Here is a 24,620-nt window from a genome sequence, read left to right on the forward strand (position 1 = left end):
CAGGTGTTTTACCGAGTTCTGGCTGGTGCCAGCATGAGCTGGGAACCCGGAGCCCGGAAGCGAGCAAGGCCGGGGACATGAAGTCAACCTCCAAATGCTCCCTCTGTGACCAGGATACAGATGGGCAAATGGGCAGATGGGGGGGGCGGCCGGAGAGGATAGGTGGGTGTGGCTCTGGAGTCACGGCAGCATTGCAGCTGACCTTTGAAGGGTCAGTAGGAATCTACTAGACAGAGAAGGAGATTGGGGAGGAGACAGAGCAAAAGGCATAAGGAACAGCATGGAAAGCTGGGAACAGAGGGCAATTTAATGTAGTCAGCACTACATGGGTTGGGGGAGAAGGGAAGGACAGGGTGGGGAGGCAGGAGAGAGGGTCAGACAAGAGGTAAAAGGCAGACAAGATGGCTGGCAAAGCTGGCTAGAGCCAGGGTACGGCCGAGGGGGACTTTGAATGGGGATGGTTGGTGCAGGCCCTTGGGGTGGCATGCAGGGGTCTGAGGCAGAGGAGTAGCCAGCTCAGAAGATCTAGGGTGTTCTCCAGGGGGCCATGGCAGAAAGCCAGGCTTCCCCCATCCCTGTGGAACCCCAAGGCCACAGAATCCCTCAAACCCTCCTTCCCTGTCCCTGGACCACTTCCATCTCTCTCTGGGTCACGGGCACCCATGGAACTGCTCAGCTCACCCTCCCTTCACCCAGGGGACCGCTGGCCTCCACCCACACGCGTGCTATCCTTCTGGTCCTGGGCTATGGTTGAGCCAGCACCCGGACCTGTGCCCTCTTCCTGGGCCAGAGATGGGCCTTTCCACCTTAAGTGGTCATTCTGGCAGCAAATGCCTCACCTGACCCTTGCTCAGCTTCACGACGGATGCAGGGTCCTGGTTGCCTATTTTCTCTGACCTGTCCCTGTTCAAAACTTTAGCTGCATTTAGGTGCCTCCCAGCGCCGACCCCTGGCCCAGCCCCCACAGTTCAGACCCAAGGCGAGGGTTCCCCATGCAAGGCTGCGTACCCCCTGGCCTAGAGTCACCTGCGTGGTGCCTTGGATGTACACCGGGACTGAGGTGGGGGGTAGAGGCGGGAGGGGGAAGCTTCTTTTCTTCCTATTTTTATTTTCTGTTCTGTTTCTCAAAAAGAAATAGGCTCTCAGGAAATTCAAACAGTATAGAATTATGTACAGGAGAGGGGCGCCTGGGTGGCTCAGGCAGTTGAGTGTCCAACTTTGGCTCAGGTCATAATCTCACAGTTTGTGAGTTCACGCCCCACATCGGGCTCTGTGCCGACAGCTCAGAGCCTGGAACCTGCTTTCGATACTGTGTCTCCCTTGCTCTCTGCCCCTCCCCCGCTCATGCTCTGTTTCTGTCTCTCAAAAATGAATAAATGTTAAAAAATTTTTTTTAATAAATAACCATTTTGGGGGGGGCGCCTGAATGGCTCATTCAGTTGAGTGTCTGACTTCAGCTCAGGTCATGATCTCATGGTTCATGGGTTCAGAACGCCCCACATTGGCCTCTGGACTGACAGCTCAGAGCCTGAAGCCTGCTTCGGATTCTGTCTCCCTCTCTCTCTGTCCCTCCCCCACTCGTGCTCTGATTCTGTCTCTCAAAAATGAATAAACGTTCAAAAAATTTTTAACAAATAAATAACCATCTTTAAAAATATGTAAAAAAATCAAAAGGACCTTCCCTTTGTGTGGCTGCATAGTATTCCGGTATAGTGACACCCGTATGATTACAATGACCACATATACTAGACGGATGTGTCACTGATTTGGCCGATTCTTTTTTTTTTTTTTTTAAATGTTTTATTTATTTTTGATACAGAGACAGAGCATGAGAGGGCGAGGGGAAGAAAGAGAAGGAGACACAGAACTGGAAGCAGGCTCCAGGCTCTGAGCTAGCTGTAAGCACAGAGCCTGACACGGGGCTCGAACCCACGAACATGAGATCTGACCTGAGCCGAAGCCAGAGGCTTAACCAACTGAGCCACCCAGGCGCCCCTGATTTGGCCGATTCTTGAATGGGATTTCTTGAGGGCCTTCGCTCAAGAAAGGCCACTGCGTCTCCTGCCGTGGGCTGAGTCTGTCTGAGGGCTGGTACCTACTCTGACTCGGTTTACAGAAATCGGAAGTGGACTCAAGTTGACAGTGGTGGCCGATCGCATTCTCCCAGTGTTTGGGGAGGCCTCCTGTCTGCAGTGACTGTGCGGCCACTTCAGAGGGTACAGCTCCCCCATCCCCCAGCCCTGCGCACTTGTACCGTCAAGGGGGAGGGAGCCTCAGAATTAACTGAACCTTAGCATCTTCAACTGTGAACAGCCAACCACAGTAGCAGTCACAATACCTGTGACTTTTTCAAAATAAAAGTCCCAGATTCTTTGATACTGCGCTGTCGTGGGTGCCAGTACCTCGGGGTGCCATTTATGGCATTCATGTGCAGCGGCCGCACAATTCGGGCTGGATCTCAGAGTTTCCTGTTTGGCAAAGAAGCGATGTATCCTCAAATCACACGTTTGGTAGTTTTTTGTTTGTTTTGGTTTTGTGTGTGTGTTTTTGTTTTTGTTTTACAAACAAATGTATGTTGTTTCATTTGTGATTTCCATGTGTGTGTGTCTCTTTGTATATTTAAAAAACCTTGCTCTGAGAAGGAGTCTCTCCATGGTATTCACAGGACTGCCAAAACAGTCCACTGGTTTATCATGTTTTTTAAGTTTATTTATTTATTTTGAGAGAGACAGAGAGAGCACAAGCAGGGGAGGGACAGAGAAAGAGAGAGAGAAAGAGTAAGAGAAAGAATCCCAGGCAGGCTCAGCAGGCTCAGCATGGAGCCCAATGTGGAGCTCAGACTCATGAACAGTGAGATCATGACCTGGGTTGAAATCAAATCGGATGCTTAACCCACTGAGCCACCCAGGTGCCCCCATGGTTTTAAACTTCTTTGAAAAGGGTTAAGAATGACTCGGCAGATCTCTTGGGGGGCCTCCTAGCTCGAATGTTGTGGATTCTCTCTGGATACTCACTCACCTTCCTACCAGTCACCCACTCAGCCGAGCACCCTAATAAGCAGCTGCTACATGCTAGGTACGAGCACCACGAAAGCGACTGTGCAGACTGAACACCTACTGTGTGCAGAGCCGTTGACAAGCACCTGGGTGAATGTGGAGGGAGTGGTCCCCACCTTGGTGAGACCCTGGCCTGAGGGAGGAGGCGGGGCCCCCACCCTGACAGAGCTCAGGGCCACTCTGACCCTCGTCTTGGCAGAGGAGACGGCTCAAGTTGACCTCACAGAGAAATACTACAGTATCTGCACCAGAGAGCTCAGATTTCCGAGTCCCCTGGCTGTGACTGCCGGTTTGGGCCCGAGGAAGCCCAGTCAGTCTGGACCTGGAGCCGTGGGTGCCCAGCCCCAGTCCCTGAGGTGAGACAGGCCCCCTCCCCACAGGAGGCCAGCACTGACCCCTCGCCCCCTGCCCTGTCTCTTGCTCAGACACTATCTGGCTCCACATCCGGTCCCAAGGGCAGTGGACGAACAGGCTGTATGAGTCCTTCAAGACATCAGCCCCTGTGGACTCTGGGTCCAAACGGCTCTCAAGGAGTCTGAGGATGAGAAGGAGCCAGAGGAAGCCCCAGGTAGGTGACTCCGGGGAGGAAGGGTCCACTGTGGAGGCAAACCCAATAGGGACCAAGTTGCTATCTTCTCAGCTCAATCATTGAGCGCCGGCTGTATACACTGGCTGGACAGCACCACAGAGGGTGAGGTAACCGTGGACAGTGTGATCCAACAGCCCGCCCATCCCCAGGGCCTCCCTAGTCCCATGTCCTCCATTAGAAGCCAGGGGGATGATGGAAAGAGAGGGGAAAACTGAGATCAGAAAAACCCACCTCCAGGCCCCTGCTCTAGCACCTTCTAACTGTATGGTCTTGCACGTCCCTAGGCCTAACTGAGCTTTAGCTTAGTCATCAATGAACTAGCTGCAGGTGGTTCCCAACCTCAGCCTCCCTTTGTCACATGATTCTTTTAAAGGGCCAGTGATGGGACACGTGCAGGTAAAGCACTGAGCTGACAGGACAGCACGGTCCACGTGGACTGTCCATCGTCACCGCCAGTGACGCCCACAAAGCTGACAAGTTGCCAGTGTCTGGAGTGAATACGGACTCGGGGAGGTTTTGGGGGGAGTGCAGCACAATGAGAGTGAGACCAGACAGAGGCTGCCGTGCCTGGACACACCGCTCCGTCGGGAGCCTGTTAAAATGGGGAATCCTCTGCTGCAGGTCAAAGGAAGAGCAGCCCCAGGCCTGGCTCAGCCCTGCCACGCCCTGCGGAATTTCAAGTCCGAGGGAGAAAAAACCAGGGGGAATCCTGCCAGGCCAGACCAGAGAACTTCTCTAGAAAGATGCCGAGAGCAAAGCTTTGGGAAAGGAAGGGGTCGGTAGAAACAACCAGAGGGTTCTCTGCTCTTAATCAGGGGACCCTTTCTGAAGGAGGGAGCTGGCTTTGAAAACCAGGGGAGTCCATGCCCACCAGGAATCTGCGGGTAGATATATTAAAGGCTGTGTTTCTTTAGGACCATGAGGCACCACTGCCAGAGAATAAACTGGCATAATCTTTCTGGCAGGCGGTCTGGCCACATGGGTCAGCATTTTAAATATGTGTTCCCACAGGCCCAGCCACTCCAGTTTTAGGGATTTGTCCCAAAAAGCTAATTGGGTAGTTACACAGGAAGTGCGTTCATCACCTTGTTCATTCATTTAGCAAATATTTATTGGGCACAGCACCTACTGTTTTGCAAGTACTGTTCTAGATGCCAGAGATAAATCCATAAGCGAAAGTGATGCAGTTCCTGCTTACCTTCTGGAGGGAGAGATAGACAATAAACAAACAAAATACAGATGTAATGTGTCACGTGATCATACCTGCCATGAAGAAAAATAAATCGGGGTAAAGGGACAGAGATGAGAACACTGCTCTCTTCTATTTTATTTTTATTTTAATGTTTATTTATTGAGACAGAGACACAAAGCATGAGTAGGGGAGGGACAGACACAGAATCTGAAGCAGGCTCCAGGCTCTGAGCTATCTGTCAGCACAGAGCCCAATGTGGGGCTTGAACCCAGGAACCGTGAGATCATGACCTGAGCTGAAGTCGGACGCTCAACTGACTGAGCCACCCGGGTGCCCCAACACTGCTCTCTTCTAGATGGTGACTGTTAACTAACACTAATGAGAAAATGGGGATAATCAAAATTGTCCTAGGGATGTAGGATGTAGCTACATAAGTTACTGATCACCCTTATCACGGAATTGTAAGTCCCTAAAAAAAGGTTTTGTAGACGTATATGCCTTAGCATGGAAAGCTAGTCCAGATGTAGTGAGCGGAAAAGGGAGGTTACAAAGCAGTATGCTTCGTTTATGTAAATAAAAGAGAGAGGGAGAGAGAGAGAGTCAAAGTCTGGAAGGACATAGAAAGAAGTGTTTACAGAAGTGATTCCACTTTATTCAGAGTGCTTTTTACTTTGTTCTTTATAGTTCTGTAACATGTGAATCTTTAAAAACTAACGCGTATTGATTTCATGATTAAAATTTGCCTGATGTTTATTTATTGTGAGAGAGAAAGAGCTTGAGCAGGGGAGGGGCAGAGAGAGCATCCCAAGCAGGCTCTGCACCGTCGGCCCAGAGCCCGATGCCGGGGCGCGAACTCACAAGCCGGCGAGATCATGACCTGAGCAGAAACCAAGAGTCAGATGCTCAACCGACTGAGTTCCAGGATTTAAATGATAAAGCCATGTCCACTTTGAAACCACACAGAGCATGCAGTGCCAGCCCATCTGTTGCGGAGCCAGAGCCAAAGCACTGGGGGCTGTGACCTCCAGCAAGGACGTCACCGTGGAGCTGACAGCCTACACGCTTGAGGGGACTCCACAGCATGGGGCCCCAGGCCTGGTGCCCACAGGGACAGAGGAAGGGGCTCAGGCACAGCGGGGAGCCACGGCTAAGTGGGACCTGGTAAGGCTTAGGAAGCTGGAGGCCAGAGAACCGGCTTTTGTCTCCCCGGGGTGGGGGTGGGGGTGGGGTGGAGGGGTGGATCCGTGGGACTCAGAAGAGAGGTCCTTAAGGACGGCCACAGGCATGAAGCACTGCCTATTATGTGGTCGTCCTACAGCCAGACACGTGCACACTGCCTTGCTAACTTCTGCTGTATTCGCTCCTTACTGGGAACATTTCCTTTCTGGCCTCTCTCCTCACACCCCAACATGACTTTAAACTTGTATTTAAAAAAAATTTTTTTTTTAATATTTATTTAGTTTTGAGAGAGAGAGAGAAACCCAGTGTGAGCAGGGGAGGGGCAGAGAGGGGGAGACACAGAATCTGAAGCAGTCTTCGGGCTCAGAGCTGTCACACAGAGCCTGATGCGGGGCTTGAACCCACGAACCGTGAGATCATGCCCTGAGCCAAAGCTGGACGCTTAACCGACTGAGCCCCCCAGGCGCCCCTATAAACTTACTTGTATTTAAAAGGACGGTGTGCGCTGCTCTCTCGAATGGCAAACTAGTTTCATGTGCCACAATCAGAAGGGAACCCTCAAAGTAAAATCCATAAACCAATCCTAATCAAGTCTTGTCAGATGCTCCTGCGTGCTGACGCTCTGAGCCTGAAGCCGCACTCCGCTGCTCCCTTTCCTTCTCTCTCTGACTCTCTCCTGTGTGCTCTCTCTTTCTCGCTTTGGCACAAGAAAAAGAAAGAGGTGACGCGTTAAAGCTTCTGACCCAAAACGTGGGCTTCCTCCTTGTGATTGGAAGGATTAAAGAAAATGGAGAGGAGAGTAGGCCTTGCCCGGGGTACCTCGTACACAGGTAGTTCGAGTCTGACACTGTGGGGGACACAGCAGTCAGCGGCCCCCAGACAAATGTGACGGGCACTGGACGGTCAGCAGGAGACCCGCCCTGAGCTTGTTGAGTTGTTCCCACTCGTAGACTGAGTTCCTCCCTATCCAGTGAGGGATTGCCCTGGGTGATTGTGAAGGTCACTCCCAGCTCTGCCCTCCAGCCCCAGGCAGGGAACCATCACAGGCCCCTAGAGCCTGTTTTGGGGTTTGGGGTGTGTGTGTGGGGGGGGGTCTGTTTCCTTTACCTTGTGGAAGGAAGTGCGCTGACCTCCCAAAGCTGGTCTGTCACATGGTCGGGCCTGGAGGAAGCAGAGCAGACAGCGGAGGCCTGCTCCCTGCCCTCAGTGGCTCCCGTCAGCAAGCCCAGGACAGGGTCCCAAGGGCAGAGTGGAGCTGTGAGCCAGGCCAGCCACTGGCTTTTCTCTCTGGCTTCCCCAGGCAGAGCTTTGAGGAGAAGCAGGTATTTCCAGTGAGTTGGACCCTGGAAGCTGCATAGAAATGTGCCAGCTGGGGAAGAGGAACGGGTGTTCTCGGCCGAGGGAAAAGAATGTTTAAGGCCAGGGTGTGTGCGTTATGGTGGTGGCTGGAGGGGGGGTTGTTCTCCAATCACCCACTGGAGCCGACTTGTTTGGACCACAAGAACCAACTGTTAGATTTTTCCTTTTTTACTGTTTATTTAGCTTAGAGAGAGAGGGAGAGAGAGACAGAATGCAAGCAGGGGAGGGGCAGAGAGGGAGGGAGACATAGAATCCAAAGCAGGCTCCAGGTTCCAAGCTGTCAGCACAGAGCCAATGTGGGGCTTGAACCCACGAACTATGAGATCATGACCTGAGCTGAAGTTGGATGTTCAACCAACTGAGCCACCCAGGGGCCCCAACTGTTAGATTTTTCAGGAGCTTTGAGAGCTAGTTCTTAGACACAGTCATTATGGTGGCCACCACGATGGCAGTGTTTATACCAGAAATCTCCGGACACTACCAGTCAGGAGTGTGCTGTTTGTTGTTGTCTCTTTCCAAAGAGTCTGTTTACCAGCATACTCCAGGCTCCCTGCAATGGTCAGGGCAGAAAAAACAATTGCCTTTTTGTAAAGGCTCTCAGACCAGTGGGGGCCAGGACACCTTTGAGAACTGCCTCACCCCTCCACTTCCAGAGCCCCACACCTCTCTGCTCTCTGCAGGTCTCCGGGATGTCCTCCGAGAACCATCTGTTTTGCAACATCAAGGTAAGAGGCTCCAGCAGGTGGACAGGACCAAGCATCCCCACTGCAGCCAGAGGATATGAAGCCTCTGCCTGCAGGGAGGGCTTACCGCGGCCCTGGGTGCCCCAGTCCCTCAAGTCCCCAGGGCCTGACCTCCTGGGATCCAGAGAAGGGCACCGAACCCGTCCCCTTGCAGGTGCACACAAGGACGCTGGCTGGGTCCCACTCTCCCCAGTTCTGCCTTCTAGCATCGCAAGGCTCTCCCAGACATGTGCTCCGGGCGCTGCAGTAGGGGCCACTTAGATCTGGGCTCCAGCGTAGGAGAGGCAGAGGCCTTGGGGTCCAGCTCCCCCCACACCCTCAGCCCTCTCCTCCAGTGCCCTCCTGTTTGCTCACAGTGCTATGTCGACGGCCCTTACGGAACCCCCACCCGCAGGATCTTTGCCTCCGAGCACGCGGTGCTCATCGGAGCCGGAATTGGCATCACCCCCTTTGCTTCCATCCTGCAGAGCATCATGTACAGGTGGGAGGGTGGGGGGGCCCCCGCCCCCGCCCCCGCCCCCGCCCCCGCCCGCACCCTGGGACAGAGCCTGGAGACCCTTTCCTCTCTACGCTCTTCCCTCCCCCTTGCTCTTCCCTGCTCTCCTTTCACCTTTTTTTTCTCTCTCCTCCCCTGTTCTTCCTCCTCCTCTCTTTTGGCTCTCATCCCTTTCCCTTCCCTGCACTGTTCTTTGCAGTCCTGAGAAGTCTTCTACTTGCCCCAAATCCAAAGCCCCCCATCGCCTCCCCCCAGGCACCAGAAGAGGAAGCACATCTGCCCCAGCTGCCAGCACTCCTGGAGGGATGACGTCCAGGATGAGGACATGAAGCTCCGCAAGGTGAGCGCCACCTCCTGCAGGCAGGCCTCTGGGCTCTCTCCCAGAAACCTCCCTGAACCCCAGTGGGTTCCCTGCCACAGATGCGGGGAAGGGACAGATGGCTCTCTCCATGCTTGGATCTCGCTGGTCCCTGTGGTGCCTCCCAAGTGTCCAGGCCTCCCCCTGTCACTTCTGAGAAGCATTCCAGGCCCTGAAGATGGAATCCCACTAAAGACCTGGGAACCCGAAAGTCAGGCCCCTGGGATCCAGTTACAGCTGAGATGGGTATTAGCCATTGCCTGGTGGTTGTTTTAAAAACGAAAATGTTTGCCTTTTAGAAATCCCTTATTTTCTATAGGCCCCTTGAAAGAGCTTCTGAGAAATAAGTAATATTCTGCTGGCTTCTTCCTAAGCTTACTATTTCAGAAGTGACTGCTTGCTATAAACAGTAGATTATCACAGCAAATCCGGAGCCGGCAGTCAGGAACCTGGGTCCTGCTCCCGTGCTGCTACATGACCTGGGCAGGGTTCCTACCTCTGCGAGCCTCAGTTTCCCCCTCCATTAAATGGGGGTGACAGCGTGCGCCGTGCGGACCCCCGGGTGGTCATTCCCGCACTGGGGATCACCGACGTGAGCGTGCTGTGAGCGAGGCAGCGCCAACTCTGAGCAGGAGGGCCCCTCCCGCAGGTGGATTTCATCTGGATCAACCGAGACCAGCGGTCGTTCGAGTGGTTTGTGAGCCTGCTGACCAAACTGGAGCTGGACCAGGCCGAGGAGACGCAGGAGGGTAGGAGGACGGGACTGAGGAGGGCAGCGCGGGGTGGTGCGGCAGGGTCTTTTTAACAGGGTGTGTAGATTATTCCATTAACATGCAAAATGTGGGGAAAGACGATCGCTCCCCCGCCCCCACTGAAATGTAACATTTGTGAAACCAGAAAAAGAGGAGAAAAATGTATTCATAGTCCCATCCAGCTATCCAAACTATCTTTAAAAAAGGACCTCCTGGGGTGCCTGGGTGGCTCAGTCATTAAGCATCAGACTTCAGCTCAGGTCATGATCTCATGGTTCATGGGTTCGAGGCCTGTGTCAGGTTCTGTGCTGACAGCTCGGAGCCTGGAGCCTGCTTCAGATTCTGTGTCTCCCTCTCTCTCTGTCGCTCCCCACCTTGCACTGTCTGTCTGTCTGTCTCCCTTTGTCAAAAATAAATATTAAAAAATATATTAAAATTTTTAAAAAGAACCTCCTGATATTTTTTCTTATTCACATTTTAAAAAAATGTTTGTTTTGAGAAAGAGAGAGAGCATGAGCAGGGTAGGGGCAGAGAGGGAGAGAGAGAGAATCCCAAGCAGGCTCCACACTGTCAGTGCAAAGCCTTGACATAGGGCTGAAACTGATCAACAGCAAGACCATGACCTGAGCCGAAGTCGAAGCTTAACCAACTGAGCCACCCAGGTGCCCCATCCAACATTTTTTTTTTTTTTTTTTTTTGCTGAGTCATAGGGTAGTTCTATTTTTAATTTTTTGAGGAATCTCCATACTGGTTCCAGAGTGGGTGCGCCAGTTTGCATGCTCACCAGCAGTGCAAAAGCAATCCTCTTTCTCTGCATCCTTGCCAACATCTGTTGTTGCCTGAGTTGTTAATGTTAGTCATTCTGATGGGTATGAGGTGGTATTTCATTGTGGTTTTGATTTGTATTTGCCTGATGATGAGTGACGTTGAGCATTTTTTCATGTGTCAGTTGAGCATCTGGATGTCTTCTTTGGAGAAGTGTCTGTTCATGTGTTTTGCCCATTTCTTCACTGGATTATTTGTTTTTTGGGGTGTTGAGTTTGATAAGTTCTTTATAGATTTTAGATACTAGCCCTTTATCTGATAGGTCGTTTGCAAGTATCTTCTCCCATTTCATTGGTTGCCTTTTAGTTTTGCTGATTGGTTGCTTTGTTGTGCAGAAGCTTTTTATCTTGATGAGGGCCCACTAGTTCACTTCTGCTTTTGTTTCCATTTCTTCTGGAGACATGTTGAGTAAGAAGTTGCTGCGGCCCGAGGCCAAGGAGGTTTTTGCCTGCTTTCTCCTAGAGGATTTTGATGGCTTCCTGTCTTACATTTAGGTCTTCAATCCATTTTGAGTTTAGTGTACAGTGTAAGAAAGTGGTCCAGGTTCATTTTTCTGCATGTCACTGTTCAGTTTTCCCAACACCACTTACTGAAGAGACTGTCTTTATTCCTTTGGATGCTCTTTCCTGCTTTGTCAGAGATTAGTTGGCCATCTGTTTGTGGGTCCATTTCTGGGTTCTCTGTTCTGTTCCATTGATCTGAGTGTCTGTTTTTGTGCCACCAACATAAATTTTTAATGTACATAGTCTTCCAGTAGAGATGTACAGGTAAATAAGCATAGGCGTTGATTGAGGGTGAATGCTTACTATTTTTCCCGATGAGGTGGTAATCAAAAAGTGTGGAGAATGCTCTGAAAACCTCAATATGTACCAATTATTTTACTGTGTGGTCCCTCCTTTTATACTTTCATCAAAAATGAATGTTTTCAACGTCCCCCGCCAGCCCTGCGGTCTCTACCCCCCAACCTCTACGCGTTGCTGCCTACGTTTTGTGCTAAGCCAATGCCTAGTCTGTACACTAACAGATGGGTTCCATAATTGTCTTTATGGGACAGCTTTATGGAAGTTGTACTGAGTCTTAAAGTTAATCTGTTAGAATCATTGTTTTTCTGTGTTTTACTTATGGAATACCTAACACAAGGAGGAAAATCTTTAGATATGTTTTTAACTTTAGAGAATTGGTGGGTTTTTCTTATACTGCTTGAGTTCAGTGGAACCAGATCTTATTTGGTGGTTTAATTATCCCAAGGCTGCCATGAGCGAATTCAAATGCCTATGAAAAACAGGTTATAAGTTCAAGTACTCAGATGCAGTTTTCTACAAGAAATGTGTAAACAGCTGAAGCTTACTATAACAAATATTCAAAACCATAAGCACAACTCAACAGTGTTTGCCATGGAATTGGCAAACTTGAGAATGTTACACTAAAGCTCTTTGCCCTTTCTCGTAAATAACAATTATAGCAAATATTTATAAAGCCTCGACTTTGCTCTAAATGCTTTTATGTATATTAATTCATTAGAAACTCACTTTTATGATGACAAGCTAGGGGGAAAGTTTAGATTTCATTTAAGTTTCCTGGTTACTGGCGTATAAATATTTGCCATTTGCTTTTTCGTAATCTGGGTAAACAAAGGCTAACAGCCAACCTGGTGCTTTGCGTTCTCGAAGCCCCTTGAGTCAACAACTTTATTACCTCACATTTCTTCCAGGGCTTCTCATTAACGGCAGCTGAAGCCCGTGACTTCTGACTTCAACTTTAATTATTTACCAAGCTTTGAGTTCAAGACTTTGTGGTTCATCGTGTTTAGTTTCTATAGCTTCAGCCTCAAATATTCTGTTTGAGTTTGAATTTTTTTCTATCCCGTCATAGCTGTAGAAACTTGGGCATGGCATTTCATTGCTTTGCTTCTATTTTCTCATGAGAAAAACAGGGATACAACTAGTACCTACCCCACAGGGTTGCTGTGAAGATTCAGCGAGGTCATCTGCACAGCGCTTAGGACAGCGACCAGAGCTTGCGAACCCCTCCATAAATTTAGTAGTCGTAGAAGTGGTCGTGCTAACAACTGCTCAATACGTTGAGCAGCAGCAGTCGTAATAGTAAGAGGAGCAGTAGTGACAGTAGCGTGGTAGGGTTCTCTCCCTAAGGAATGAAAAGTAACAAACTCAAGGCAACCTGGCTACATGCATACGTGACGTCCCTCACGACCTTGTGACAGGGGACCACTTAATCCGACTGAACGTTTGGATGTTCCCATATATGGGAGACAAATATGTAAGCGATACATAAAACATTGCACCACGTGGCATTCGGGGTTCAGCTCTTTGGGTACAAACCCAACTGGGCAGCGTCGGCACGCATACAGTCACTTCCTGGAAAGAAAAGCCTCAGTGTCACGACTCTCTGTGCAAGAATCCTGCTGCCGTAACAGTAGTAGCCATGGTACTTGTAGAAGCCATAGGAGGAGGAGTGATTAATGGCTGTGTAATGAATGACATGGTTAGCGGCATCGTTGGTACTGGGAATGCCACGCTCCTGCTACTGGACATTTTAGTTATTCTTGGTTCTCCACTATATGTATATAAAGCTGCAATTAATATGTATGTGCACATAGTTCAAGTCCTTCCTTAAGATTTCCTTAAGAGAGTGTCCCAGAGGACACGGAATGGCTGTCTCCCACACAAGTGTCTGGGGAGGGTGAAAACCATGTCAGGTGATTCTCCAGAGCTCCTTCTGCCCCCTCCCACCATGGTGTTGCTCCCCCTTACCCCTCGCAGGGGGCTGGGGACTCTGGGGGAGCGGGAAGAAGGGTCGGGGCTCTCTCAGATGGGCGTCCCCATTGGTACATCTCCTCCCCTCCCACACCACCCAGCCCTACTCAACTTGAGTGAGATATGAAATAAAATGTGGTATCTCTTCTAGGGCCATTTGCGTTTTAACAGTGACAGCAAGCTTAAGCCAAAGGACGAGTGGGCTAATGGTGGCATACGATACAGTAGAGAGCCAGCCAGGATGGCGTGAACCCTTTAGTCTTGGGAGGAAAGGATGAAATGGTCATCGGCTTGTCGACCCAACATCCTAGATCAGGGCTGTCATTAGCTTGGATTAATGTACAGGTGGAAGGCAGCACTGGCCAGCCTTTTCCCCATCATAGCACACATGGGAACGGGAACATCTGTACACCATGTTGGGGGAAACAGAGGAAGGTGCTTGAGCCCAGTTGTCCTGAGAGCTGAAGGGACCAGTGTCTCGGCAAACCTACCCTGTTGCAGGTACTAAGCTGTGGGCACTAGCCAGTACCCAAGCCTGTGTCCAGGCAGAGCCAGACCAAACTCTGCCCTGTCCCTCCTGTCCTCTCGCTGCCATTTCCGGGGTGCTGTTCTCATCCCATCATGCCCTGCTCCAGTACTCACTCCCTGCCCCTTTTGCTAGCTGGGAACCCACGGCCCTTCACATTCGGGTCTCCTCTCCATGGCTCCCATTAAAGGATCCTGTGTTCCAAGCAGACAGTCACATCGGGCGCCACAAACACCACATCTGTTCGAGCCTCTCATCCTCGGCTCACCTGTCCCCCCTTCTTTCGATGGCCTCCGTTCATCCCCTTCACCCCCTGCCTTGGAATCTTGGTCCTCTTTCAAGACCGATCTCATCCCCTACCCTCCCAGGAAGCAGCTCCATCAGCCCGTTTCCTGGAGGTCAGTAGCAATCGCCACTCACTCCACCCTTGACCCTTTGTTCTCAGTTACCCTCAGGTGTGCCTGCGCTGTGTCCCCAAAACTGAGCAGACCTCATACGGCAGTAGAGGGCGTGAGCTTCAGAGCCCAGGGACAGCTGTGCTGTCCTGGGATTCATTTCCCCTCCTACTCCCTGGGTGGTTGTGGGGTGCACATCAGAGAGTGGGTGCACCGTCCCTCCTGTACACCATGCACAGAGTGGGCCCTCCAGCAGTGGACCATCTTTCCTTTCTAAAGTGCTGCCCACTTGGAGGTCATGGGCGCCCAGTGGGCTGAAGGTGTGAGTTCTGAGCACTCTTGGTCTCTACCCAAGCCCCGGGACTAGGGGCTGACGTTCTGCCCTGTCTTCGTCACAGGTGCGAGCCCCTCAGTGCCACCTTCTCCCCCCTCCCCCGCCACACAGGCCCCTTCCTGGAGCTACATATGTACATGACCTCTGCACTGGGCAAGAATGACATGAAGGCCATTGGCCTGCAGATGGCCCTGGACCTCCTGGCCAAGAAGGAGAACAAGGACTCGATCACGGGCCTCCAGACACGCACCCAGCCCGGACGGCCTGACTGGAGGAAGGTAAAGGCCAGCTAGAGCTTCACAGCCTGCAGGGCCCAGTGGGGCTGAGAGCCTGATAGTGGCTCGGGAGGTTAGGGCCAGCAGCTAGGGACCAAGCATGAGGCCAGCCTTCAGAGGCCAACAAGGGTCTCGAGGCCAGAACGGGAGGCAGGGGACCGCTGTTCTGGTATCGCACTAGCTTACCTTGACCCATCATTAGCCTCACTTTCCCCATATGCTCTGAGCAGCTAGCCTCTGTGACTTCTTAGCCAACGCCCCCCCTCTCCCCAACCCAGGCCTGACTCCCTATGAACGAGGATCAGACAGGGCCTTGGGGGAAGCAGCAGCACCATGTCTTACAAATGTAAACACTGAGACCTGGAGGCGCAAAAAGTTTCCGGGTCTTTCTATTTGACTTCTCAGATTGGTTTTTAAATTATTTTTCCTGCCGAATACTTCCCAGTCTGGATGCAGAGTTTGCATGAGGGTCCAGAAGGGACTGCTTTCCAAGGCACTGGGGAGAACAAGAAAATTGTCCCCAGTGAGGGGACAGGATGCCTCTGCTGCTTGGCCACCAGAGGAGACAGGAAGCAGTGGCCTCCTGGAGTGGAATCTGGGGTGGGAAAGGGCCCTCCCTAGGGGAAAAGCTGGACTTTTGGAAAGAGACATTTCAGTGGAGGCATGCGGCCGGAAGGGATGTGTGTGGGGTCTGAGCGGTCGGGGTTCAGCATGCCCGGTGGCTGCCCACCAGCCTGCAGTCTCCCTGCAGACCCGCTCTGGGCGTGGACCAGCCCCTTCCTGGGGTCTGGGCTCAGGTTAGGGGGTGAGCAGTGGCCCCTAAATGAATGGGTGCATGTTGGTCTCTGCTCGAAGCCAAATAGCTGTGCCTTGGATTTCCTCCTGGGAACAGAAGGCCATATCTGTCCCCCCATTATGCCGTTGGTGCCAGGAGGGTGGGTCCTGAGCGGGTCCACAGCCCCACTCCCCTCCCCACTTGTCTCTCCTAACCCGTGTGGGCTCCAGGTGTTCCAGAAAGTGGCTACTGAGAAGAAGGGCAAGGTGCAGGTCTTCTTCTGTGGGTCCCCAGCTCTGGCCAAGGTGCTGAAGGGCCACTGTGAGCAGTTCAGCTTCAGATTCTTCCAAGAGAACTTCTAGCCTCATCTCTCCAACCTCTGCCAAGCCCACACTGCCAGCCGACTGGATCCCATTGCTTCCGTGCCCCACAGGGGCCAGCCTCAGAGGGCCTGCCTGGTCTGGGCTCCACACCCGGAACAGGAGGGCCCAAGGGCAGATGGACTTCCTACAGGACCCAGGGAACAGTGCAGTGGCCTGCATGGGGCTGCTGTGCATTCTGGGATTGCCAGGAAACTGATCAAACCAGGGGTGCTGGGGACCGGGGTGCAGAGGGGGCTTGCAGGCGACTGCTCCTCCCAAAATCCTCAGAGGAAGTCTCCCCCTACAACCCGCCTAATCCCAGTCATTCAGGATTTTATCCCAACATTTCGTTATGACAATTTAACCATACGGACAGCAAAACGGATTGTACAGTGAGCAGGGTTACCCACTTGCTGAATTCTTCTGTTATTTTTCCGCTATATTTGCTTTACTGCACTTTATCCATCTGTCCCACTCTCTCTCTCCATCCGTCAATGCATCTTGTTTTTTGGATGCATTTCAAAGCAATCTTTGCTGCTCAGAGGAGCTTTCTTTCCATGCAGACTCCTGGGCGCCACTCCCAGAAAATCTGATTGTGAAGTTCTGGGGATGAGACCTGGAAGGTGTATTTTACCCCAAATCCATTCCCTTAGGAAAAGATAAGCAGCTTATTTCCACTTCTCTGTAGGTCGCTGTTTCCCCATCTGTGTCCCTTTGCTGTCCCGCCCTCTCTCTCCCTGCCTCTGTTCGCCTCTCCCCTGCGGGTGTCCCTCAGTGCCCCTCCTTTGTTCCGCATGTCAGTTTCTCCCTTCTCTCCGTGCACGGAGTGTTCAGAGAAATGGGCAGGAGGCAGTCTGTGTATGTGTCCCTCCGAGGGCCACGTCGCAAGGTGGTGTGCCTGGAAACTGGGCTGGTGGCTCCCAGAAGCTCAGTTCAGCCACCACCCAGTGGTGCAGCGCTGGGAACCCCTCTGAGTTGGATTCTTCATCTGACAAATGGCATTGATGACATCCCCCAGTCACAGTCATGAGAGTAAGGGGAGACATTACCGTCCGTGCTCAGGACACACATCTTCCCTACCGGTGCCGCGGCCCCTTCTGTCTGTGGGCCAGCCTCTGTCGCATCTGTCACTGTGTGGCCAGGGTACCTGGCAGAGACAGCGAAAGCCAAAGTTCCCCCAGGAGACTTTGTGGAAAGGAGGCCCTGGGCTGGGGGCAGGGGTGGGCGGGCTGGCCTCACCCCCTTGGATCTGAGCTGTTTTCCGCCTGCCCCACACCGTAAGCCCCTGTGAACCCCACAGTTCCTGGGCATCCCCCCTTTGCAGCCTGTCCTGCTAGTTCTCTCTCTTCCGTGAGAGCCTGAAATCCTCCTCCCCAAAACTGCCTTCCAGGGGTCCGAGTCAGGCACCTTCCCATAGAAAGTGCCTTTCTTTTGTGTGGGTCGGAAGACCTCAAGGGGGAACAGGTAAAGAAGCTGGGTGACACCCATGATGGTAGCGCCCCTTACAAAGGTCTGAGCATCCAGGGAGGGAGCTGGGACATGGGGGGTGCCCTCTGAAGGGCAGAGGCGGAGTGGAGAGGAGAGGGAAGCCTCACGGGCCTGGGCAGGAAAGGGGGGGAGGGGAGTTCTCTTCACAAAGCAGCATCGAGAGAAGGGGATGAGAAGGGGATGGGGGCTGAAGGGGTTGAAGGGCCTGCTGGGGGAGAGGGCAGAGTGCCCCGTGAGGACTGGGGCAGACAGGAGGTGGGGGACAGGACCCCGGATGCAGGAGGAGCAGGAGGAAGAGGAGGAGGGACCAAGCACCTGCAGGGAAGGGAGGGAAGGCGGGGAGGAGGGAGCCTCACTGAGCCCCTCTCTGGCTGGGAGCCCAGACGGCTGGGAGACGGGGTGCTGGGGACCCTCCAGGTTTAATTTCCAACCAGCCTGGGGATACACACGCAGCTCACACAGAGAAACTAGAGCCTGGAGAAGTCAAGTTATCAGCCTGAGGCCACGTGGCCTCCCCTGCTGGTTTGGGGTTTTGCCCCCAAGTTTCATCAAACTTGTGAAGGCTTGCGGGGGAAACTGCCACTGTCTGGAGTTAGAAGTTAACTAAGAGGGTGTCCTAAGTCTGCAGGAGGGGATAAGAATGGACCAAAGTCATTTGGAAAGTTGGCAGAGCAGAGTCTGTTTAGCATGGGTCGGTCTCTCTCTCTCTCTCTCTCTCTCTCCCTCCCTCCCCTTCCCCTCCCTCCCCCCTCTGTCCCTCTCCCCCTCTCCCTCCCCCTCTCTGTCTCCCTCTCTCTCTCTGTCTCTCACTCTCACTCACCATTTTAACTTTGACCCATCTCTGTCCACACTGCCATCAAACACTAGAGCCCCAGTCCTCAGGCCTTTGCTGTCATGACAGATTTCCACCAGTCTCCACACCTACATACAAACAGCCAGCTGTCCATTTAGAATATTGTATCACGCAGACGATGTGGAGCAGCTGGAAGAACTTGTATATAGATTCTAAAATCCCATAAGGGCCCACATGTTTGACTTGACCCACCACATCGAGTCCTGAGGCTCTCTCTGCAGACATACTCCAGTTACCCACTGGAGGGCGCTGCAGAATCAGAGATCGCAGCGGTTTTGTTTCCCGGGAAGGAGACCCGTTCAGGAGTGACAGTGAACCAGACCGGCCAGAGGGGACAGCGCCCCGCCCAGGGGCTGGGGCTCCAGGTGACACCTCCAGACCCAGACTGGAGCAGATCTGTGAGGTCAAGAGAATTCGTTTTCAAGATCAGAGTTCCTCTAGCTGCTAGCCTGTAACCCCAACACACAAATGCACACACAGACCCTTCCCCTGCCATACCCACCATGTACCCCTCCCTTCCTGGTCCCCGCTGTCCCGGTTCTGGGCTTCCCACCTTTACATTTGTAAGTGGAGAGAGCTTGGAGGTCCAGGCTCTGCCCCGAAGCTCTGCCACCTTCTAACCCTGTAGGTGGCAGGATCAGATATGTGAGGTGTCCATCTGGATGTTGCTGGATGTCAGATGGGGGCCATCCTGCCGTCCATATGGCGGGCTGACTCTCCTCCGAAGACACATCTGGGTCTAAGAGGGCTAAGGCAGACACACACACACACACACACAGCAGAGGGAACACAGCCTAACTGCGGCTAAAGGGTGGATTATATAGGTGTGTGCTGTCCTCCTCCATCAACCTGGGAGCTCCCCCAGGGCGGGCCCATGGCCCCAGATTCTAGTGTCGGCTCCCGCGAGGCCAAGGGCTTCCCGAACTGGAATTATCCTCGGGAAGAAGGGTCCTCTGCCTACAACTGTCACTTGTAATCTGGGAAACCAAAGCCTGCTGAGTGACTCACTTTGCCAGGCTCCGCGCAGCCGCCCTGCCCTGAGGACAGCTCTGACAGAGTCAGCAGGCGTTGGTGCAGCAGTTAGGCCCACCCAGGCGAGAGGCACAAGTGCAGTCTATTAATAACACTGAGCGCCAACAGGCTCTCGCGGGAGGGGAGGGTGCACGGGCAGTATGGAGAGGTGTCCCCAGCCTTGCACACAAAGTCAAGATTAGGGAGGGACTGGAGATACCAGGCGAGACTGGCTGTGGGCAAACACCTTGGAGACGTCAAAGGGCCTTCGCCCTCCACAGTCAGGATGTTGGTTTCCTCATTTGGCTCTGGCCAGTCGGCTCTGTGACCTTGGATAAGCCCTGTGACCTCTCTGAGCAGTCACTTCCTCATCTGTAAAATGCACAGATTAAGGATGAATATATTTTTACAAATTATTTTGAGAGAGAGAGCTTGAGCAGGGGAGAGGGCCAGAGGGAGAGAGTATCAAGTAGGCTTTGCACTCAGCACTGAGCCCGACATGAGACTAATCCCATGGCCCTGAGATCATGACCTGAGCCGAAATCGAATCGGACTGACAGAGCCATCTAGGCGCCCCAAGATGAGTATGAATATTTTTAAATACTAGTATATACATTTCTTAAAGGATATGCCAAAGATATATATGTGTCTGTTTGCTTTGGGGAGTAGGACTGGAGGGACGGGAAGGAAAGGATTTTGTTTTGGGTTTGGGTTTTTTTTTGTTTTTGTGTTTTTTACTTTTTATGATTTTTTTAACTTTTTATCTCTTTTTTCTTTTTATCTTTTTAAAAAATCTTTTACCCTCCATAAAGTTTGAAGTTTCTATAATAACTGTCTGTAGGTTTTGTTCCTTTATTTTTTATGAAAGAATATTAAATAAAAGAAAAAAGAACAACTTCGTGTAACCCAGAATACATTGTGTGTGTGCAGGGAGCGGGGGATACCCCGGTAGAAACTCGTCAGGAGAGTTAGGAGACACACCACACTCACAGTGGCCGACGGTGGTGGAGGCGAAAGAGGACTTCTGCATTTTTCTCTCTCATATGTTATATTTTCGTGTATTTTCCATGTACCATTTTACATTATGGTAAAAAATATATATACTTTTTTCAATGTTTATTTTTGGGAGACAGAGACAGAATGCGGGTGGAGGAGGGGCAGAGAGAGAGGGGACACAGAATCGGAGGCAGGCTCCAGGCTCTGTGCTGGCAGCAGAGAGCCCCACACGGGGCTCGAACCCACTGTGAGATCAGGACCTGAGCCGAAGTCAGATGCTTAACCAGCTGAGCCACCCAGGCGCCCCTAGCTGTTTCACTTTTTCATCTATGTCCTGAGGTGAAGGCCTCTATAATCTTTTTTCAAGAATAAACAAAATGGAGAGATTGACATGTCCTTAAGATCCTGAAGACGATGTAGGACTGGCCCGTCCAGTGGGGGGCGCTCCCGGGCCTGTTCTGAAAAGTCAGGCTGCCACTGTTTGCCAGCCAGGGCGCCCTAGCCAGGCCCCTTCCCCCTGAGGCTGGTCCCCGAGACTATGGAGGCCTTGGGCACTCAGGAGAAGTGGCCCGTGTGGGCAGATGTCTGGGGTGGGGGTGGGGCCCACTGTTTCTGCTAAACAAATATTCATAGTAACCTGCCTTCCTGACAGATTGATGCATCTTTTTATGATCTGTCTTTACAATATGATGACTCCCTCCTTTTAAAAATAAGATTAATTCAGACAAGACATTTATTTTATGGGGAAAATCCATCCCAGGGGAAAACGCTCAAGCTGAAGGGCAGAGATGGGTGGAAGAAGGCTCGATTCTCAAGGAACCTTCCAGCCTCCAAACCAGAGCCATGCGGCACATGGCCCCGCATGGGCCCCCTGATCCTGCCGGCGGACAAATGGGGCCACCTTGAATCATCCTGGTTGTGTGAGTGTAGCCTGCTGGAGAAAACAAAACAAAGAGAAATAGGAGGAATAGGCAGTGAGTTTCTGTGTGGCAGGGGAGCAAAGGGCACATTTTTTGGCAAAAGAAAAAAGTTCTGGAACACCTGGGTGGCTCAGTTGGATAAGCGTCCGACTTCAGCTCTGGTCATGATCTCACAGTTTGTGAGTTTGAGCCCCACATCGGGCTCTGTACTGACAGCTCAGAGTCTGGAGCCTGCTTCAGATTCTGTGTCTCCCTCTTTCCCTCTGACCCTCCCCTGTTCATGCTCTGTCTCTCTCTGTCTCAAAAATAAATAGACATTAAAAAAAATTTTTTTAAAGAAAAGTTCTGAGATGCACCCAAATTTGGCTGGATATGAGTTGATAAATGATAGATAGATAGATAGATAGATTAAGCTGAACAGCTGAATCCCTGAAGAGCATTCGAGAGAAATGAGTTATTTGTCTCTGTGCCTAAAATAGCCATGTTTCATGCATGTTTCTGCCACTGCAGGCCCTGCTTCAGGGGTGGCACCGGGAGGAACCACGGACTCTTCTATCCTGCCCACCCTCCTCCCTCCGCCAATCGCCGAACCCCGTCAACAAAGGTCTCCCCTCCATCTCCCTCCCCCACTGGCCCTACCCTGGTTCAGTCCTTAAACCACCTGTTGCCCAGACTCCAGCAGCAGCAGCCTCCTGGCCGGCCTCCCTGCCTCTAGCCTCTCCCAGCTAACGCACCCCTCCACCCCCCGCACTTTGCACACCTGGTCACACACCTGTCCGGTGGTGGTCATCCAATCCCTGAGACTGGCACCCAGGCCTCCCCCTCAACCCCAGAAGCTAAGCATTCAGTTAAATCTACAACCATGTTATTTCTGGTCTTCCCTTCCTTTCGTGTCTTGCCAAGGCCCATCTCACTCTTCATGCTCGAAAAATACCATGAACCGGAGGTCCTCCTGGAGCACCTTCAAGCCTCCGTGCTCTGTAGCGCCTGATATTTGCAGCATCCTCCCCCACCTCTAGATTGAGGCTCAGAACAGCTCATCACCCGCCCATCTGTGGACTGCCTTGCTGGTCCCTCTTGTCACAGAATAAATAGTCTCCCCCATATGCTTGCACGGGACCTGCTTCCACTAGACCACGTGCCGCAGGCAGTGTTTTTATGTATTTTCTAGCCCATGAACCCCTTGAGGACAGGAATCGAATCTGTTTGTCTTTCTGGCACTTGGCACACGGCAGGTGGTTGGTGAAGGTGTTGGTTAGCTGATGAGACCCACTTGAACCCCCGTCTCTCCATGCTGTCTTCTTTGCTGCTCCTCTTGGAGGGTGGGAAAGCCCTAACACCCCTGCAAGCAGGTCACACGACCTTGCATGTGACTAGAGCAGGCGGTTGCTTTCAGATGCGGCTCAGCGGTCCCGGAAGGGCCCCTGCTTCCCCCACCTCCCCTCCCTCCCACGCTGGCTTTTCTCCCCATGGGCAGAGGTCAGGTGTAATAGAGAAGTCCCAGTGGGAGAGGTGCCCCCTGTCCCCGAGGCGGAGGTGGGGCTCACGGCCCCTCGCACCTGTGACACCTCCTCCTCTTCTTCCTCTTTCTTCTTTCCTCTAACTCAAAAGAGATGAATGACTTAGAAAGAGCAAATGAATCAGAAATAGAGCAAAAAAAAAAAAAAAAAGAGAGAGAGAGAGAGAGAGTAATTTTTCCAAGTTATTATTCAAAAGGAGCTCTCTTGGACCCGGAGCGACAGGAGCCCCATCAGTCACCCTGCAGAGCTGCGTGGGCAGGTGGGGGAAGTGGCTGGGCTGTCTGTGGATGGTCCACAGGAGTGAGCAGGTGCAGAAGGGTGCAACCAGGCCACGGGCCCAGAGCCCTCTCCTAACCATTACATGGGGTGGGGGGAGGCCAGAGGGACACTGAAAGGGGTCAGCCAACCCCAAAGCCTGGGTCAAAGTGCACTGACTTGCTTTCCTCAGCAGACCAGAGTCCTTCAGGCTGCACTCTAGGCTAGGCCAGCTCTGAGGAACGCTCCCCTCAGAGCAGAGAGGAGAGAGATGTGGGGGACAGGCCTCTGGCCTGGAGCCTGATCTTCTCAGCTGCTGGCCCCAGGCCTTTGCTACCTGTCACTGCCTCCTCCTTCCAGAAGTGGGGTCTAAGTCACTCTCTTCCCGGCATCCCAGGGCTGAGCCCACTGAATGCTCCTTGAGTGAGTGAATGAATGAATGGATGAATGAGAAAATTTTTACAGCACGTCGTTTGCTTCTCTTTGTGCTTTTTGCTACTTTGCCATAGTTTTTATGCATAGGTTATCCCTGCTATTAAACCGTAATTATCATCTACTCGGGAGCAAACCTAAATCTGATTTCTCTCTATGCAAAAACTCTGCATGTAGGTGGCCTTGAAAAATAAGCGTGGATTAAAAGACAGACGTCTTGAATGGCATCAGAGCCTCAAGTCCATTTCTCAGGTCCCACTGGGCCATCATCCAGGAGGTGGTTGGCCCCCGCACTCCCCATTAGAGCACATTTTTGTGCCATGAAACAGACGCCTTTGTTGAATCCTTACCTTTCTGGGTGCTGGAGTTCAACAGTGGACAGAACGGTCAAGGTCTCTGCTCTCAGTTTCCTCGTCTGTAAAATGGGTACAATAATAATAATGGTACCTATCAGATAGGACAATGGCAAAGATTCATTGAGCTAATGTGTGAGGGCTCCTTCAAACAGTGCTCAGCATGTAGCATGTTCCAATAACTGTTGGTCGTTTGAGCTGCTTTAACAAAACAGCACAGATGGGTGCTTATAAACCATACGATTTATTTCTCACAGTTCCGGAGGTTGGGGGGTCCAAGAACGGGTGACAGCACAGTTGGGTTCTAGGAGGACGCTCTTCCAGCGCTGCCATCAGGAGATACCTATAGTCCTTGTCTTTAGGTCCTTTATGACCAGCCACATCTGGAGGGCTAATAAACATCCTCCCATCCCAGGGAGCGCCACCAGGCTCCCAGGGCTCAGCCAACTCCACCCCCCATCCCCTCACTTCCTGGGGGGACCCCTGGCCAGGCCACGGGGACACCGGTGCAGCAGACAGCGCCCCCCCCCGACCCCCCAATCGTGGGTTGTAGGAGGCAGGACAAGATCAGATCATAGCTTCTTCAGCTCATTAGCAGTGCATTGTGAATTCCAGGAATAATGTATGTTCTTTTCTCCCCTGATTGCTTCTGAAATCTCCTGCCTGTTTATCAAATCTGAGCCACGCTTCGCCGCCTCTGCTCCTCAGCTCTGCGCTCCTCTTCTCCAGAAGAGGAAAACAGCAAAATTCTCCTGGGGATTCCAATTCCGTTTTGAGGACAAGAAGGCCAGCTTCAAATAGC

The 24,620-nt window shown here is 52.1% G+C and overlaps 1 protein-coding gene across 6 annotated transcripts in view; it reads left to right on the top strand.

Moving 5' to 3' along the window:
* NOX5 (NADPH oxidase 5) overlaps positions 1 to 22,903 on the top strand; it is a 40,823-nt gene extending 17,920 nt beyond the window's left edge. For 3 of the 6 annotated variants that reach the window (XM_029952396.1, XM_029952395.1, XM_029952398.1), the window contains 8 exons: positions 3,482 to 3,624; positions 5,801 to 5,998; positions 8,056 to 8,100; positions 8,475 to 8,599; positions 8,870 to 8,954; positions 9,622 to 9,721; positions 14,690 to 14,856; positions 21,769 to 22,903. In XM_029952396.1, coding sequence (XP_029808256.1) covers positions 3,482 to 3,624; positions 5,801 to 5,998; positions 8,056 to 8,100; positions 8,475 to 8,599; positions 8,870 to 8,954; positions 9,622 to 9,721; positions 14,690 to 14,856; positions 21,769 to 21,987 — 1,082 coding nt within the window. In that variant the 3' untranslated portion in view covers positions 21,988 to 22,903. Of the gene's footprint in view, positions 1 to 3,481; positions 3,625 to 5,800; positions 5,999 to 8,055; positions 8,101 to 8,474; positions 8,600 to 8,813; positions 8,955 to 9,621; positions 9,722 to 14,689; positions 14,857 to 15,858; positions 16,451 to 21,768 lie in introns of those variants that run through there. The other 3 variants (XM_029952397.1, XM_029952399.1, XM_029952400.1) reach the window with 3 other exon arrangements.
* The last annotated feature ends 1,717 nt before the right edge of the window (positions 22,904 to 24,620 follow it).

This window comes from Suricata suricatta, chromosome 9, assembly GCF_006229205.1.
Source record: "Suricata suricatta isolate VVHF042 chromosome 9, meerkat_22Aug2017_6uvM2_HiC, whole genome shotgun sequence".
In the NCBI taxonomy this organism is placed as follows: domain Eukaryota; kingdom Metazoa; phylum Chordata; class Mammalia; order Carnivora; family Herpestidae; genus Suricata; species Suricata suricatta.